At 44.6% G+C, this 19349-nt stretch overlaps 1 protein-coding gene across 2 annotated transcripts in view; it reads right to left on the bottom strand.

The window, feature by feature from the left end:
* Positions 1-9410: 9410 nt before the first annotated feature.
* Positions 9411-19349, bottom strand: part of MAP3K7CL (MAP3K7 C-terminal like) — a 187415-nt gene continuing 177476 nt past the window's right edge. For both annotated transcript variants that reach the window (XM_086934015.1, XM_086934016.1), the window contains exon 5: positions 9411-10161. In XM_086934015.1, coding sequence (XP_086790141.1) covers positions 9981-10161 — 181 coding nt within the window. In that variant the 3' untranslated portion in view covers positions 9411-9980. The remainder of the gene's footprint in view (positions 10162-19349) is intronic.

The following is a 19349-nucleotide window of genomic DNA, read 5'->3' on the forward strand; positions in this document are numbered from 1 at the left end:
ACCAACCTAGTTGGTGTCATGCTTCATCATCGGGTTCCCAGCTGAGTAGCCAAATGCTACTCAGCTGGGTTGCTAGACCTGGTTACAGTGGGGCTCGTTTTTTTGTGTGATAAAGTGGTGTAATATAAAAATACCTCTGGGATTCTAAATGATGATTACTTTATTCCCAGCGGCCCAGGGTATGTTTAAAAGCAATGAGTGGATAACGTTTAAGACTAGTGATTGTGTCTTAGTTATCTCTGGTCGGCATGTTTCAGCCCTTTGCTAGATTTAATAGGGCTTTCTTCAGGACCTCTCACAAAAGTTAAAAGGTGAAAGTGAAAAAAGTGAGTGGTAAAAAGTTTAAACCACATGTAAATGCATTTCAAGCACACACGCTAAAGTGTGCTGTATGCTTCGTGGACTGACCGTATTTAGGGTCCACCTTTTTGCGTGTACCTGTAACAGAAAGGGAGTCAATACAACACATAACACATAAGATATGCAACCTGGAATACAGTTTATGCCACATCCTTGGTCATTTTTACCATTGTGGTGGTTGCTGAAGCACTCAGTGCCAGATAAACGTGTAGTGTCATTCATACGCATGACATGCATTCAAATATGGTAAGTGAAGCAACATGCATGTGACAAGACTAATCAAGGCACTAGGTTAAGGTTTTATCAAAAAAGTGTTAAACTGCGTGAAGAGTGAGGCGCAGCAAGGCACATGGACTGTACACTGTGTGATAGTCACCTTGAACGGTGGTCAAAGAAATGTGTGGAGACGGTTGAGACGTGCCGTGCAAACTTAACTGTTATCACTGTTATTAGGTGATACTACCAAAATTCAATGAATCAAAATTGCCTGCAATAAAGGCAAATGTAATATTTACAATAATTACAACAATATAATTCTGATTTGGTCCCATGAGGGGTGAGACCCTATTGTCACACACTAGGGAGGAGTAAAAGTAAAGAGAAGGAAATCATTAGACCCAAACTCTGTTGTTGATAGTATGCTTTAACTGAGTAGCAAGAAGAGGGGATAGCGCATTTCTGCATTTTAGATAGATCTTTCTTCGTCAAGATGCTCGCCTCAGCATGACCTACTCCGGTCTCCTCGGGAACAGGATGTTTCCAGTGATGGTGACCGAAGCTCCTATTTGAGTTGTTGTTACCGCTGTAAAGGCTTCCTTGTGTCAACGTGACACGTCAGGACGCCTTCCTGGCGTCGGCGTAGGAAGACTAAACTGCCTTTCACCCTCGCATTGGGCAGCCGGAGGTGACAAGAGGGCGTCTAGTGGGTGTGTACGCAATGGCTATCAGTTAATTTTTAAGCACAAGGAGACGGCACAGGTCTTAGTGTGTTTCGACCGTAACAGCTTAATAATCAGTACAATATGGCTTCCAAAAAAAACAGACATGTAGTGATGTCATGAGCGTGTATTTATACGAAAGGTCGTTTTCGATAAGGGAGAGTAGTGCATAATGTCAAGTTCGTCTTTTAGGATGGACAAATGTTGCCCCCACTAAAATTATATGTACATGTGTAATTTATGCACAAACTGTAAAAATTAATTTAGTAATATAGATGCACAGTTTGGGTGACTACTAGAGACGGTAATCTATTCAGATTATTCCACTGTATATTATCATTTTGGCCATGGAGATGTAACCAGGTGTTGCAGCACAACTTAGTAGCATTCAGCTTACGGTGATTTCCTACCTTGTTGCCGTTTTTCCTTGACGAGTTCACACACCGTGGGATCCAGGGTTGTCATGTTCACCCCTTGATCTGTTCCGTCCATTAAGCACAGTTACATCGCTATCAAGTCCCGGGCCGTGCCAGGTCAGAATTATCACCGGAGGAGCAACTTCCCTAGACTTTTCGTCCCTTAATAGCCCTGAGGAGTCGCAGGAACACAATTCCAATTGCGACGAAACACGTGTCGGCTGGTTTGCTTTAAAGAACATTAAACACTGAATCGCTCACGTACCACTTGAAGAATTATTTGTTTGTTTATCCTCATGCTTTGTTTTTCTTTGTAAGTGTATATGTGTCCACTATTGACACATTGTGTTACATCCAATTGTTGTGTGCAAAGGACATTTTCTGGCCCTTTTAGCCTAATGTTTGTTTACTGGATTTTCCTTTGTTTTTTAAGTCTCCTGTTGTTATGAGATTTCTAAAGGGATTGACCCATTTGTTTTCCTCTTCCCCGTTCGTATGAATCAGCTGAACCTTAATTTAGTTCTCACATCCTGAAGTGTTTACCTTTTGAATCAATGCCTTGTTGTCCCTTTAGCCTGCTTACTCTGAAAATTACCTTTCTGATTGTCATTACTTCTTACTGGTGTATCAGCCAGTTGCAGGCACTGTCATCCAGCCTCCCTTCAGATAAGCTGGTTGTGCTGTTAAAGACTTTCTTCCTTCAGAAGGTAGCCTCTCCATTTCATTTGGATCAATTGATTAGTCTACCTCCTTTTACATGCCCCCTCTACCCATCAAGGAGGAGGAAAGGCTACTAAATTTGGACTCTCACAGGGCCCTTAGATTTTATATTGAAATGTTCTGCAATGACCAACTCTTCCTATTCTATGCTAGTTCAAAGAAGGGCAAGCTGATTCAGAAGGAGATAAGTTCCTGCTGGACCGACCTGTGGATCAGGATCTGCTGTGACCTTGCCATGAAGTAGCATCCTGAAAGCATGAGGTCCCATTCCACCAGGGCTAAGTTTTCCTCTTCAGCGCTGCCTATAGGTCTTCTGGTGGTGGATGTTTACCAGGCTGCAAAGTGGGCTTTGGTCCACACTGTCAACAGGTATCACTCGCTTGACGCAGAAGTCGGCAGAGAGGGCCATTTTGCCAGATCGGTATTGCATGACCTCTTTGTATCAGGCTCTGCACCTTGGAGGTATTGGTTTGGAATGGATTCAAGAAGACGAATTTGCAGGTACAAGTTCCATCATAGGAACAAGCTACTTACCTCCTGTAACGATCATTCTTATGGATGCTCTATCTGAAAGCAAATTCCTCATCGGTACCAACCAACACCTTTTTCTCTTGACTGGTCATGCAACCTTTACTGAAGTCCCAAGTATGTTTTTGTGCACTGATGTTCTGTCAATCTTGTCAGCCCCTTCGCCACCTCAAATGTGTGGCATAAAGGATAGGGAACCGGCCTTGTATTGATGTCCCTTCTGGGCCCAGCATATTAGATGTTGTAGCCTCTTTGTGCTAGCACAGCAGCACATAACACTTTTGCTGTTGTGACATTATTTTAGAAATACGCTGAAGATGTTGTTTTGTTATTCAGTGACTCTTCTTGGGAGTTTGTCTGCAGATTTCGTACAAGGATGTTTAGAATACATAACACCATATTGTACTGTTTTCTGCTCAGTCAGCCACTTTCCTAATGTTTTAGACATAACATGGTAGTCTAGCTGCAGCTTTGTAACATAATAGTTTTATCATATGACTGTGTTTTGGCCCTTTGTAGGCAGACAGGAGAAATCCAGCAGCGGGACCTGCCCTGAAACAAATGCACACCAGGTATGGAGTCCGTTGCTAATCCCAGAGATCACTAATATAGCCCGGGATGAAGTAGCATCCTGAAAGCATGAACCTTAATTTAGTTCTCACATCCTGAGAATATTTGATTTACCATCTGAATTTCTATGCAGGTAAGTACTTAATCAATAATAACTCAATCGGAAAGAAGGAGTCAGAGTCCGTGGTGTTAGAGTTCTTAAGGGTTTTATTCCATAAAGGAATTGTTCCGGAACAGGATATCAGGTTCCTGAAACCACACGGGGTCCAGGAAGGGATAGAGCCAACTTTTATTATACATACATAGCTTATATACTTAAGTTACATCATTGGAAACAGAGAGTAGGCGGAACAGCTGAGAGAAGACAAGATAACAGTATTCACGTGTTACTAGTACGTAATCAAAAGGCGTAGACTAGGCGTAACTGGAGGTGTGCTCTAGAAACGTCACAAGTAGGTGTCACATGTGGGTGGCACTAAACAGAAATGTTGCAATGTCAGCAGAAATCGGAAGCTTGGATGCGCGCGCAGCTGCATGACGTGTGATTGGCGTGAAACTGGAGGGTGCATGGGGACTTGACATTTACACTGACGGAAAGAGACAGAAGTCTGGCATGTCAGATCAACTTGTGCTTCTATCATATCTGATATCTGATGTTTAGGAACTGAGCTATCTAGGGCGGAAAGGTCTCTGGAGCAGAAGCTATTCTATACTGACTGTGAGTGCGTGTATAAGCGCCTGAGTGTCTGCATGAGAAGCGTGGGGGCATGGGCCTTCCATGGTAGCATGGTAACAGAGGCAATGAATTACTTGCACGGAGACAGGCCGGCCCTTTGGCTCTGCAGCTGGGGAATGTTTACTGAAACTGGTAGGCAGGAATGTATTTTCGAGGAGCGGAGCAGATAACCCGAAGGTTGTAGTCAGTCTTGGCAGGCAGCAGGCTGAGCTGAGCGCGAGGGGCCGCGCTGAAAGTAAGGCAGAGTTCACAGGTACGGGGGCAGCCTGGGCAGCCTGGCTTTCAGAGTCAGAGAGAAGAAAAGGCTCGATGGCAGGAATTCATGGCCTACTTTGCCAGAGCTGAAAAACGTGTAAGGTACACTACAAAAAGACGTTGGCAAGGCATATTTAGGAACGGCCTATTCAACCCATTCAAGGTGGGTCTGAAAGAGGACATGTTAACGTTGGACGCAAATGTATTTGCGTCTTCATAGCTTGCACAGGAGGGAAGTTACATGCACTTTAACTCGTACATGGAGACGGTGGGGTCCAAGATAGGGAACATAACTTGACCAAAAATTTATATTTCCTCAGTCGCAGGAACACAATCCCAATTGCGACGAAACACGTGTCGGCTGGTTTGCTTTAAAGAACATTAAACACTGAATCGCTCACGTACCACTTGAAGAATTATTTGTTTGTTTATCCTCATGCTTTGTTTTTCTTTGTAAGTGTATATGTGTCCACTATTGACACATTGTGTTACATCCAATTGTTGTGTGCAAAGGACATTTTCTGGCCCTTTTAGCCTAATGTTTGTTTACTGGATTTTCCTTTGTTTTTTAAGTCTCCTGTTGTTATGAGATTTCTAAAGGGATTGACCCATTTGTTTTCCTCTTCCCCGTTCGTATGAATCAGCTGAACCTTAATTTAGTTCTCACATCCTGAAGTGTTTACCTTTTGAATCAATGCCTTGTTGTCCCTTTAGCCTGCTTACTCTGAAAATTACCTTTCTGATTGTCATTACTTCTTACTGGTGTATCAGCCAGTTGCAGGCACTGTCATCCAGCCTCCCTTCAGATAAGCTGGTTGTGCTGTTAAAGACTTTCTTCCTTCAGAAGGTAGCCTCTCCATTTCATTTGGATCAATTGATTAGTCTACCTCCTTTTACATGCCCCCTCTACCCATCAAGGAGGAGGAAAGGCTACTAAATTTGGACTCTCACAGGGCCCTTAGATTTTATATTGAAATGTTCTGCAATGACCAACTCTTCCTATTCTATGCTAGTTCAAAGAAGGGCAAGCTGATTCAGAAGGAGATAAGTTCCTGCTGGACCGACCTGTGGATCAGGATCTGCTGTGACCTTGCCATGAAGTAGCATCCTGAAAGCATGAGGTCCCATTCCACCAGGGCTAAGTTTTCCTCTTCAGCGCTGCCTATAGGTCTTCTGGTGGTGGATGTTTACCAGGCTGCAAAGTGGGCTTTGGTCCACACTGTCAACAGGTATCACTCGCTTGACGCAGAAGTCGGCAGAGAGGGCCATTTTGCCAGATCGGTATTGCATGACCTCTTTGTATCAGGCTCTGCACCTTGGAGGTATTGGTTTGGAATGGATTCAAGAAGACGAATTTGCAGGTACAAGTTCCATCATAGGAACAAGCTACTTACCTCCTGTAACGATCATTCTTATGGATGCTCTATCTGAAAGCAAATTCCTCATCGGTACCAACCAACTCCTTTTTCTCTTGACTGGTCATGCAACCTTTACTGAAGTCCCAAGTATGTTTTTGTGCACTGATGTTCTGTCAATCTTGTCAGCCCCTTCGCCACCTCAAATGTGTGGCATAAAGGATAGGGAACCGGCCTTGTATTGATGTCCCTTCTGGGCCCAGCATATTAGATGTTGTAGCCTCTTTGTGCTAGCACAGCAGCACATAACACTTTTGCTGTTGTGACATTATTTTAGAAATACGCTGAAGATGTTGTTTTGTTATTCAGTGACACTTCTTGGGAGTTTGTCTGCAGATTTCGTACAAGGATGTTTAGAATACATAACACCATATTGTACTGTTTTCTGCTCAGTCAGCCACTTTCCTAATGTTTTAGACATAACATGGTAGTCTAGCTGCAGCTTTGTAACATAATAGTTTTATCATATGACTGTGTTTTGGCCCTTTGTAGGCAGACAGGAGAAATCCAGCAGCGGGACCTGCCCTGAAACAAATGCACACCAGGTATGGAGTCCGTTGCTAATCCCAGAGATCACTAATATAGCCCTTTGCTTACATTGTAGGAATAGGCCTAGACAGATAGATAATTTGCCATGGTTCGGTTGTTCATTGTATACAGTCTGCTAGTAATGTTGATTACTTTGCTTAGTTGAATTGTCTACTAATCGCAGCACACCTGCTTCATAATAGACTAAAATAGTTTCAATAAATGCATTGTGAACTTCCATTGTGTCTTTCCTTTGTTTACTGAGGGCATGCATGAGTGAGATATGAAAGGTGATGATCTGTTTCCACGGTTCCCATGGGGGCTAGAGGTTCATTTTTTATGTTTGCCAAAATCACCTGCTTCTCAAAGGTGGTTAGGATTTCAGGTGAGGTACTATGAGCTAGATCGGATTTTGGTTGCCAGGTACTGACATTTCTCTACATTCTGAAGGCCTGATATCCCAAGGCACAGTTCTTTTTACCAGCAGAATCCCTGCGACAAAGTCAGTGCATAGGGGTAACATTTTATACACCTCTTTTACAGCATATCCAAAGTGGATAACAGAGATAAAGCATTATCTGCCAGAAAAGGACAGCTGTTTTTTCCGACTCCATTCTGTTGCCTGGAGAAGATTCAAGGGGTGACAAATTTGCAATGAAGTGTATCCACCACAACAGATGATTACTGAAGGAAAGTAACTTGTTCTTTACAAAGTCTTCAATCTGTTGTATCCACCTTTCAGCTTGTTCTTTGACTATCATAGTACACCTCAAAGCAACAGAACAAATAATAACAGTCAACAACCCCAGCAGGTGAGCTGAAAGTCCGAAAGGATTTAAATTTAATCAAAGAGGGAGAAAAAAACAGAGGTCAGAGTCTGGGTGTGTTATGGGATCAATGTGTTGTGTTCTTTCGTATTTTAGAAAAAATGTGTGTTCATCTTGATTAAATGTCTCCTTAAAATTCCTGTTTCGCATCATTCTTTTAACATCACCCATGGGCAGGATCTCTTCGCAAAATATAAATTAGCTAAGAGTGCACGTTGGAAGCATCCAACTGAGCACAGTACATTAAAAGAATGGCATTAGAAAGTATCCATCACCTGAGGGTGAAGAAAATGTGGATACTAGGGAAGCAGGCATGAAAGAGAAAAGTAACCGATGACCTAGAAGGAGAAGGGTGAGTCAGAAAAAGCTGCAACAGAGGAAAGAGGGGGGAGACGTTTATAATCTATCAGCAGTCAGAAGAAGAACAAAGTGGGGACATTCAGATGTGAGCCAAGTTGGTGGACACTGAAGGATGTTGTCCAGGTAGATAATGATGAGGTGAATGTCCTGGAGTGAAGGTGGACTGCCTTAGCATGCATAACCTTGGTGAAACACCAATGAGGAGAGGGGAGACCAAATGGCATGGAGTGGAACTGCCACATCTCACATTGGAATTTCAGGAAAGGCTGGTGACCTTTGCAGGAAATGTAGGCATTCTCCAGGTTCAGTCTGACCATCCAGATGCTTGAAAGAAATGTATCCCGTAAAAATGGATGTCATTCATCTTGAAGTGGTCAAAAACTACTCAATGGCTGAGATAACAAAGAGCTTAGTTGGTATGAGACTGTTCTCCTTTTTGCCTCAAAAGCAATAGTTGCCGGTAATTTAAGCAGGCGGGGGATTGGGCGGGCCACACACACATACATAAATTCACCCATGTACATACACACTCACTCCCTTACATTCACAAGCACACACCCACACATCCACCCTCCATTCACAAGCACATATACTTGCACAAACCTTTCACAGCACACACACACTAATATACATACATTCATACACACACAAACATTAACACATGCACCAATCTTTTTTTTTAAAAGGAAAGCTAAACTTACTGGGCTACTGGCGGAAGGAAGGCATCCGAGGTTCCGGGAAGGTTGGACTGCTGCCTCTTCTCTTTGAGGAGGAGGCAGTCCCGCACTCATCACACAGTGGGATGGGGACAGTGAGACTGCTTTCCAACCTATCAGTGATTCTACAAACTGAAGGAGGTTCCATGAACAAATCGCCATTCACAACACAGATAAACCATGCTCATCCGTGGTTTGCTTCAGAACTTCAAAATAGTTTTCTTATAACACACCGTGGTTTTAAAAGGTCCAATTTTATTGGAAAAAGTGTCATTGGACAAAAATTTTATTACAACAAAGACTTTAACAGTGTTTAAGTAAATACATAGCGAACGTGTGCCAAGCACCCTATCGTTCAGGTCTTACTTCATCAAGTTATTAAACATCCTCCACATTGCCGGCAGCCTGCAAGAGACATACAAAATAAATAATGTGTTCTTAAATGACTAACTTTTTAGCAACATTTATTTGCCAGCCTTCCGGTTTTCCTATTCAAAATAAGTCTTAAAACAGGATAAATCATGGAGATTCTGTAGAAACAAAGATTCTGAAGTGGTTAACTTGACACCATCTTTGGCCATTTTACCTCCCATTTCATATCTTAAAGTGTACTTTAGTTCAATGTTTACTTCATTTCTGAATGCCCCCGGGTCCTCAGTTCGTGTTAGACAACATTTTTTAAAGGGATCATGTTCCAAGCAGACACTAGGCTGGAAATTACTCGTGATCGATTAACCCTCCTGACACAATGGTATCTCACTGTGAATTTGCATTTAATATATTTCATGAGTTTTTTCAACTTTAACTTAAGTATGAATTTTAATAATTTCAGTGACTATTGAAATTTATGAGGTGCTTCAACTAAACTGAAAAAAAACTATGATCAGCTGGTTGGCTTCAACATTTACTCAAGTAACCTGAATTAAACACAGTTTTACAATAAAATCTACTGCCAACCACAATCCGTATTCTTTTATAAATTGTAAGAATTTCGGAATGTTTTACCTAACAGGGGACATGTTCAAGCACCCATCCTTTAAAAAAAAGTGCTTTAATACACACATAGGCACTGTAGAGTTTTGAGTCAAGTGCCCTTGAGACTGCTACCTGCCATCGGTAGGATTCATTCTCAGATATTCAATACTTTTCCATTCCATTAGTTTGTTTATTTCATGTTTGCTGACCTACTCAAATAATATTCTGAGCTGTGCTGATAGCATAGTGGACAGTATAGGACATAACATACCATGAAATAGCCATTCTATAATATACCATTAACATTGGGCCAAAAGTTGTACAATCCGACATGAGTACGGTCTTGTGAAGATTGTTTGTGATGCAACCATTTCCATTGGTGGAAAGTGTAGTGTACCTGATTAGAATGATCAAACCTGTGTTCAGTGTTTTACAAATGTGGCCCCACAGTATTAAATCATGCATCAATTGTTACATATTTCTGTAGTAAAATATATTGTTTTGGGATTCTGTCTGTTGTAGGCAACCTCAAATGGAAATTCAATGTTCTTTCTTGATGGTTTTCAGCATCTGTCAGTGGAAAGCTAGGAGGAGCCCTGTCAGTGGAAAGCTAGGAGGAGCCCTATCAGTGGAAAGCTATGAAGACCCCTGTCTCTTCTGATACTGTATTCTGAGTTTTTCTAGTTGTTCTTTACACCTGGAATGGGCCAGGTACAAGGCCTGGTTCTCCTCTGTCAGCTCTTCATACTCCAAGGCAATATGTGCTCCGTCAACATTTTCTTTTTCTGCTTGATCCAGCCTGGCTATCAGCTCCTTTCTGAAATGTTCAGTGAAACAAAACGTAAGTTTTCACCTTATATTTCTGTCATTTTAGCGTCACAATTAGTATTGTAAATATATAGGTTATCATACAGCATGCAAACCTGTGCCTTATATACATGATTTTGCCGTAGGGCAGTGCCGCAGTCCTTCCAGGGGTGCTGCCCTACGGCAAAAGAAACAGGGAGGAATGCGCAGAATCTATCAGATGCAATGCTTTCCTGTCCTTTATCTCTGCGCTGTCGCTCAATTAAGGATGTGCAGAGCTGGCGTAGTGCCTCTACACGTAGCTCCACAGAGTTTTAAAAAAACTCTGAGGAGCTACGCTTTGCACCGCTTCCTCGCATGCGCACTCGCAAGACATACAACCTAGTGTTTCTTTCAATGAAGAAGGATGCGAGAGGAGCAGGAAGGGGAGCGGCCAGGCAGGGGAGGCGGCAGAAACACAGGTAAGTGCCTTCTTTTATCATTTTTAAAGAATTTTGGGGGGAGGGAGCGGCTAACTCTGCTCCACCATGGAGGCAAAGTTTTGCCTACCTCCACGTTCGCAACGGAGCGCGGAGTAGGCAAATCTCCGCAAACTCCGCCAGGGTTACGCACAATGGGGTGCCTTGCGCCAATGCAGGCACCTTTGTGCCATTGTTTTTGTGCAGTAAGGGAAACCTTCCTGCACAAAAACAATCACCAGCGACTTTTCACTTTTTCTATGTGTCCTGCAGAATGCAGCACACATTGAAAAAGGAAAAAAGAGAGGAAATAAAGGCATTTCTTCTTGTTGTGCCTCCCTTACACCTCCCCTGGGGAGGCATACGTTTTTGGCATTGCCTTAGAGTTACGATTCTTCCTAAATCTGGGGCAGTGTCAAAACGCCCCAAAAACACCCATTGCACACCCCTTTAATGCAGAAAACTATGTTAAGAGGGACAATATTTACAAGGCCACATTAAGCCATGCAAAGTGGTTTAGTGCTGCCTGGTAAATATGGAGCAGGCCCATGCATCACAGGAGTGTCACAAAAACTGATGCTTTGGTGGCGCAGCTTCATTGTAAATGAGACCCCCTGTTTCCAAGTATTCCGGGCCTCATTTACAAAAAAGTGACGCAGAGCTAGGCTGCAAAATGGCTTGCGTCTGACATGGAGCAATTTCACTGAAAGTGCTTCCTCCGTATCAGCAAAATCGCTTTCTGCAAAAATTTCTCACCTCAAAGTTGCAAACTCTAGATAACAAAAGACCTGCTCAAAAGATCGTATGGAGCCCGACCTCTGTCACCCCTGCAACTAGCGGTCCCATCCACCGTACTGTAGTTGAGGCCCTAATTCGTGAATTGAGACCTTACCTTTTTTTTATCATCGGTCCACAGTCACTCCATTGAACTCTGGAACCTACTCGACACTACTTCACCGGACGTCGCCTTCCTTACAGAAACCTGGATGAACGCCTCTTCAGCACCCGACATCGCCATAGCCATCCCGGACGGCTACAAGATCATCCGAAAGGACCGCATCAACCAAACAGGAGGAGGCATCGCCATCGTCCATAAGAACACCATCCGCATCACAACCAGCTCCGACAATAACCTCGCTAACGCTGAACACCTTCACTTCCAGATCCACACCAACCCCAAGACCACACTCAGAGGCACCCTCATCTACAGACCACCAGGACCCCGCTCACAATTCAGTGAAGACATCACTGACTTCATCAGCCCACATGCCCTCACCTCCGAGAACTACATTCTACTAGGAGACCTCAACTTCCATTTGGAAAAGAAAAACGACAGCAACACCACCTCCCTTGTGGACAACCTGAACAATCTCGGACTCAAACAACTTGTTGACACCCCCACCCACCTTGCCGGACACACGCTCGACCCTTTATTTATTTATTTATTTACAAGCTTATATAGCGCTGGAATCGACTCCATCAGGAGTATCTCTGCGCTTTTGGGCCAGCCAACAAATACAGAAAGGAACACTAATACGGATTAGATCTCATTTTTAAATAAAACAGTTTTGAGGAGTTTTCTAAACTGTATGTGAGAGGTGCAGAGTCTGAGATTTAAGGGGAGTCGATTCCATAGATTGGGTCCTGCTACGGACAGTGCTCTGCCTCCGTGTCTGGTCTTCTTGACACGAGGAACCACCAGTTGATGGCTTGTGCTGGATCTAAGTGGCCTAGACGGGATGTAGGGAATGAATTTCTGTTGCAGGTAGGTAGGGCCTTGTCCATTTATGTTTTTATGTATTATATATATATATTTTTTTTTATGGATTACCCTATCTTCACCTCCAGCAAGCACATCTCCTTCGATCACACCACAGCCCTCCATTGGACGGACCACAGCTGCGTTCACTTCAGCTACAAAAAGACCATGACCCACAACCCACTACATCCTATTCCTTGAAGAAACTGGAACAAAATCACCACGACCAGCTCTTCACTTCGCTCCACCAAAACCCCCCTGTCATACCACTATGGATCACCCATAGCGATGACGAACTAGCACCCTTGAAGAACCATCCTTTCAAGCAAAATAGCAAAAAAGACCCCTGGTTCAACGATGACCTTAAGAAATCCAAGAAGATCTGTCGGACTCACGAGAAAGCCTGGAGAAAAAACCCAACCTCTGACAACCTGGCCACCTTCAAGAACGCCACCTGCAAACACCACCAACTGATCCGATCCACCAAGAAATCAGCATTCAAGGACCGACTTGACAACAATGCCCATAACAGCAAGGAACTATTCAACATCGTCAAAGAATTTACCAACCCCACCGCTGGCACCAACGACATCACTCCCTCCCAAGAACTCTGCGACTCTCTATCCTCATTCTTCTACAACAAAATCGCCGATATACATAACAGCTTTGAAAACCAATCCGAAGACCAGTCCACCCCACACACCTCCGAACCAAAACCGCACTCTAACAACCTGTGCGCCTGGAACCCAATCACCACCGAAGACACCATCCGCCTTATGAACTCCATCCACTCAGGATCGCCAACTGACCCATGCCCCCACCACATTTTCAACAAAGCAGACTCCATCATCGCACCCCATCTCCGCGATGTCATCAACTGTTCCTTCAACTCCGCTACCTTCCCGGAAAGCTGGAAACATGCCGAACTCAGCGCCCTTCTGAAGAAACCCACAGCAGATCCCACTGAACTTAAGAACTACCGCCCCATCTCGCTCCTCTCATTCCCTACCAAAGTCATTGAGAAAGCCGTCAACAGTCAACTCGCCGCCTTCCTCGAATCCAACAAATCCCTCGACCCTTCACAGTCCGGCTTCCGAGCCAAACACAGCACTGAAACCGCCCTCGTCGCAGCAACAGACGACATTCGAACACTACTGGACAACGGAGAAACAGTTGCCCTCATCCTACTCGACCTCTCCGCAGCCTTCGACACAGTCTGTCATAGCACCCTCATACAACGCCTCAGCAACATCGGAATACAAGGGAAAGCATTGGACTGGATCATTTCGTTCTTCGCCGGAAGAACCCAGAGAGTCCGCCTCCCCCCTTTTAGATCAGAGGCCACCGAAGTCATCTGCGGCGTACCACAAGGATCTTCACTCAGTCCCACCCTCTTCAACGTATACATGAGTCCCCTCGCATCCATTGCACGCCAACACAACCTCAACATTATCTCCTATGCAGACGACACTCAGCTGATCCTATCCTTCACCAAAGACCCAAACACCGCCAAAACCAACCTACACAAAGGGATGAAAGACGTAGCCGAGTGGATGAAGAACAGCCGCAAAAACTGAACTCGGACAAAACGGAAGTCCTCATCTTAGGATCATCCCCCTCTGCCTGGGACGACTCTTGGTGGACACCAGCCCTGGGAACCGCACCCAGACCTACGGATAACGCACGTAACCTTGGCTTCATCCTGGACTCCTCCCTCTCGATGACCAGACAAGCCAACGCCGTCTCATCATCTTGCTTCAACATCCTCCGCATGCTCAAAAAAATCTTCCGTTGGATCCCCACCGAAACAAGAAAGACGGTCACCCACGCACTGGTCACCAGCCAACTGGATTACGGAAACACCCTCTACGCCGGAACCACAGCCAAACTACAGAAAAACTCCAACAAATCCAAAACGCCTCAGCCAGACTCATATCGGACATTCCTCGGCAAGCTCACATTTCTGACCACCTCAAAGACCTCCATTGGCTCCCCGTCAACAAGAGAATAACGTTCCGCCTCCTCACCCACGCACACAAAGCCCTCTACGACCAAGGACCCGATTGCCTCAACACGCGACTGTCCTTCTACTCCCCCTCCCGCCAACTACGATTGTCCAATCAAGCCCTCGCCGCTTTCAGCGCATCCATAAATCCACCATGGGGGAAAGATCCTTCTCCTACTTAGCGGCCAAAACCTGGAATTCTCTTCCCACCCACCTCCGCCTTACACAGAACCACCTTGCCTTCAGAAAGCAACTAAAAACTTGGATATTCGACAAGTAAAGCACCCCCCCCCTCCCTCAAGCGCCTTGAGACCCTCTGGGTGAATAGTGCGCTATACAAATCTCCGAACTTGAACTTGCCTTTGGGGTGATGTGATGAAATCTTTACATACAAGCTAAAAGCTGTGTTGGATGATTCTCTGCTCTCTGGAAATTGACAAGATAGGCAAAAGTCTTAAGAGCATGGACATCATTTAGGAGTCTCCAGGGGTCTCCTGAGTGACCACTGGTTTGCCCCTTGGAATCCCTGTCACAGCTTTTGTGATCTCTAGACTCAGGGCTCAAGTTCTAAAAAAAAGAAGTGGGGGAACTCAGCAAGTTAGACAGATTGGATGTGACATCACAACACGTAACATCACAGGAAGTGACACCACAGTGTGTGACATCACAGGGAGTGACATCACAAGGCATCACATCACAGCGCATGACATCGCATGTGGCTTCACAGGAAGTGACATCAGAACTCATGACCTCACAAGAAGAGGCATCCGAACTTAAGACCTCACATATATTTAGCATGTCTATCATAAGTACATTTGAGAGCAATACAATATTTAGAAAATTACATTTTGCTTTGGGGTTGTGCCAAAATATTGACCCAACGCTGATGCAGAATCTGGGCTTCAACTTATAAATGCTTTTTTAAACCCTGCCACATAAGAGAAACGTGGTACAAAAGGGGGTGGTAATGGGCGGAGCATCTGAACCAATCAAACACTCACACCCAGTCAAAAGATCTGGGTTTAACCCATCACCGTTCTTTAGCCCACTCTGCCACCCCAGTTCAGAAATTGCTATATGCAAATCAGTCTGACCCTGTGCCCCATGGGAACAGTCCAGCCCGAACTGCCAAGCCATGTCTTCCCTGGACCGGAAACAAGCATCCTGGGACCGGTTTCTGGCATTCCAGCCGTCTTCAGCCCGGCTTGCTTGAATCTAGTGGCAAAGTGAGCAAAGGACTCACGTCTGAGCATTCCCTGCCACACTTATGGCGGCCAAAAGTGGTACAAAAGGGGGTGGTAATGGACGGAGCATCTGAACCGCTTTTGGCCGCCATAAGGACTGTTCCCATGAGGCACAGGGTCAGACTGATTTGCATATAGCCATGTCTGAACTGGGGTGGCAGAGTGGGCTAAAGAAGGGGGATGGATTAAGCCCAGATCTTTTGACTGGGTGGTAGTGTTTGATTGGTTCAGATGCTCCGTCCATTACCACCCCCTTTTGTACCACATAAGAGAAACGTGGCAGTAAACATGTTCTGCTTAATTGGTTGCAATGTCTGTATTTTAAAATATCTTATCGGGTTGAGACACCTGCTGCAGAGTTCTTTGTGTGCCAGCTAAATCTTAAGGAATAATAATACTAGTAAGATAACTTTGGAGGATAACGCATTTGCTGGAGAGATCTGTTTTTTGCTCAGTCTTAGTTTTGAATCAATGTAGCATAGAGGGTTATTATGTCTCCTGCAAAGCACATTATGTAACATGCAGATGGTAGATTTTTATTTTATGTATATGGGTAAGTGGGTTACTGCTTTTAAGGCAGAGATCATTTTCTTACTTGCAGTTCATAAATTGTAATCCCTCTAGAATAGCACAGAAAGGTATGAAGGACTTGTGGATCCAACAACTTGTCAGCCTCACTGTCTTACGTAAGACATCCTTTATATTGATGTACACACAAATTATTTATTGTCAATGTTTAATCTGTACGTGTGATGTAAAGCGCTCTGACACCCTGTTTTAGGCTGAGTAGTGCTAAAGCTCTATAAAAAATAAAACAAAATAGTGATATTTAAATTGTTATTTGTGTAAATACCAACACATCTGACATTCTTACAATGTATGCATATCTTATATACAGGGACAGAATAAAGTCAAATGCATTTCTCTCTGAAGTACCTGTGAAGTGAAACGATGTGAGTCTTTGTTACCCCTCCATTGCATCTAGTGTGAGCCTCCCGATAGCTCCGAGCCAGGGTACTCCAACAAAAAGAGGCCTAATGGCCCATTAACTTCGGCTTTTGTTATTGGTGAAGCTGAAATCTGATAAGACCCTTCAGGACGGTCTGGCTGTTGCGGGCACCGAGCAATCTCCATGTGCGCCGCAAGGGTAGGGGCCGGTTTTGGGCCCCTGTGGGCCGGTGTTGTTACATTGCGTTTATGCAGCATAGCTGCAAAATAGGCCCTGCAACAAAATCAGCTGAAAACCGGCCCCGGCAAAGAGCTCAGACCTCCCCCCCGGGGGCCGGCCGAGCACTTTGCCGGGGCCGGTTTTGGTTCCCAGTCCGGCCCTGAGACCCTTCCCCCGCCTGCAAATAGAGGCTAGATGGAGCCCACCCACATCTACTCTCAACTCGAGCCCTGACTAAACTCAGAGGGGATAAACTCGAAACCATGATCACAGGGGGAGAGGGGGGCAGCTCTGCATTCCTTATTGCCTGCCTGTTTTTCATCATACTAATAGCGAATAATAGAATATTATTCACTATTAGTGTAATAAAAAATGCAGCACACTTAGGATCTATGGTTACCACTATGGTAAGTAAAATGAGTTTTAAATGTATGTTGTATGCATGCTTGTGGGTGAGAGTGTGTTTAATTGAGAGAGAGCAAGTATATGTGTGAGAAAATGTTTCTATATGTGTAAGCACATGTGAAAGTGAAGTGACAGGTAGTGACTTACTATTCTTTGTCGTAAGGCAATGCTGCACCAAAGTTGGTGCACGCCGTGCATCAAAGGAAGAGAGACAAAATGCACCATATCTGATAAGATGTGGCAAATATGTCTCTCCTCATGTGTTTGTGCCCTTTTGGAAGCCATGCGCCATCGCATACTCCCTTGTGCTAGAGTTCAAGGGTGTGTGTGTTCTCTGAAACTTTAAGGCTTTTCCCTATGTATTTGTGCTTTTCGATTCTGTTCTATATGGCACTTGGTAAGCATAGCTACCCTTAGGCAGCCCATAGCTGATATTGCGCCACAAACCCATTGGAGGAATTTAAGAGGATCTATTCTGGAAAAGCCAGATCTGTAATAGCTTTCGAGAAGGAAGTTCTTTTTTGGCTAATCTCAGGGGGAACTGAAGGCTATTCCAAAGTTTAGCAGCATTGTAAGCGAAAAGAGCGCCCTCGACATCTTGCCTTTCTGACCTAAGGTCCTGGGGCAGATGGGCCACGGAGGATTGCAAGATTCTCCTAGAGAGATAAGGAGATAGCAAAGTATGGGAGATTGAAGGCTTTTTATCAAGGAGTGCCCTACCGGAAACAGAGAGAATTAAATGTTATCCTTTCAACCACCGGAAGCCAATGAAGGGGGCTTGTCGGGCGGATTGGTGTCAAGGTAGGTTAAATAGAATTCGAGCAGCAGAATGCTGTACCACCTGTAATTTTCCTTTTGTGTCGCCCCTTTGGGGCTCCCAGGTAGAGAGAATTGCTGTAGTCCAGGTGGGAGAGAATAATGGCCTGCACCACCAACCTCGGAGCATTTTCAGTTGACCATAACATATTCAATAATTTTTAAATGCTGTCTGCATTGCCAGCTGAAGCCGATCACTAATGCTGAGGCAGCCTTTTTCAGCTTAACCCTGATTAGTCAATTCACGTTAGCAGGGTTTTTAATTTATCTCCCTCCGGCCCAGCTGTGACTTTTGTAAATAGTTTAGCAGGCACGATTCCAGATTATGCAATTCAATACGCAAACTTTATAGTTTTAGGTGACCTTAATATGCATATATACAAGAACTGCCCGACCACGAAAAATCTTATGGAATATTTGAGCTTACTCCAACTTTCCCAATTGGTCAACACCCCCACACATGCTCTGAGCCATATTCAGGACCCTATCTTTACTAACACTTTTTAGCAGTGGCCAAATCCAACCCGGTGGCATGGTCAGACCACCACCTGATCCCATTTGGTTCACGTAAATGGGCCCAGATCACCCCACCTCCTTTACTAAACTCCTAAATTCTAATTGACCCACTTTTGAAGTCTGTCCATCATCGGCCAACACACAGCTCAAGCGGTGGATCAATCATCCCCTAGACACCCTAGCACCTCTGAAGTTAGTTACCAGTAGGCGGACCAAACCCTCCGCACCCTGGTCCTGCAAAAGGTCAGAATGCACATGGCGCAAAGAGTACAATGAACATCATAAACTCACGTACCTTGCAGCATTAAAGAAGTAGACACAAAGATCTCAGGCATGCCCGTGCAAACTACTATGCCCTACAAATTGAACATTCGAAAAATTCAACTAGGGAACTTTTCCAAATAATTAAGTCTCTCACCTCCTTGGAATACACCGCAGCGGCAATTCCTCCTTCAACTGACCGTTGTGAGCAGATTGCACAATCCTTTCTGGACAAGGCCAATAACATCTATATTTCCTTTCCTGAGAGTGCTAGGACCTTTAAAACATGATTTTCTACCTGCACGCGGCCAGATGCCCCGAGTAAGCTTCTTAATCTGAAAACTATCGCAGAGACTTATACGTACAGCCTAACGCTCAAAGTTAAATCAGGTCTCCTTTAGACCCTGCATCCCCATCGATTCTGGAACAGGGCACAGCTGCCATCGTCCACTGAGCATCTGAAACAGGGCATGCCTCAAGGCTCAGCACTGAGCCCGACCCTTTTCAATTTGTATATGCGACCACTGGCAGACCTTCTGGACAAGCCTGGGGTGCAGACAGTGTCA

This window comes from Lissotriton vulgaris, chromosome 8 (genome assembly GCF_964263255.1).
Source record: "Lissotriton vulgaris chromosome 8, aLisVul1.2, whole genome shotgun sequence".
Taxonomy (NCBI): domain Eukaryota; kingdom Metazoa; phylum Chordata; class Amphibia; order Caudata; family Salamandridae; genus Lissotriton; species Lissotriton vulgaris.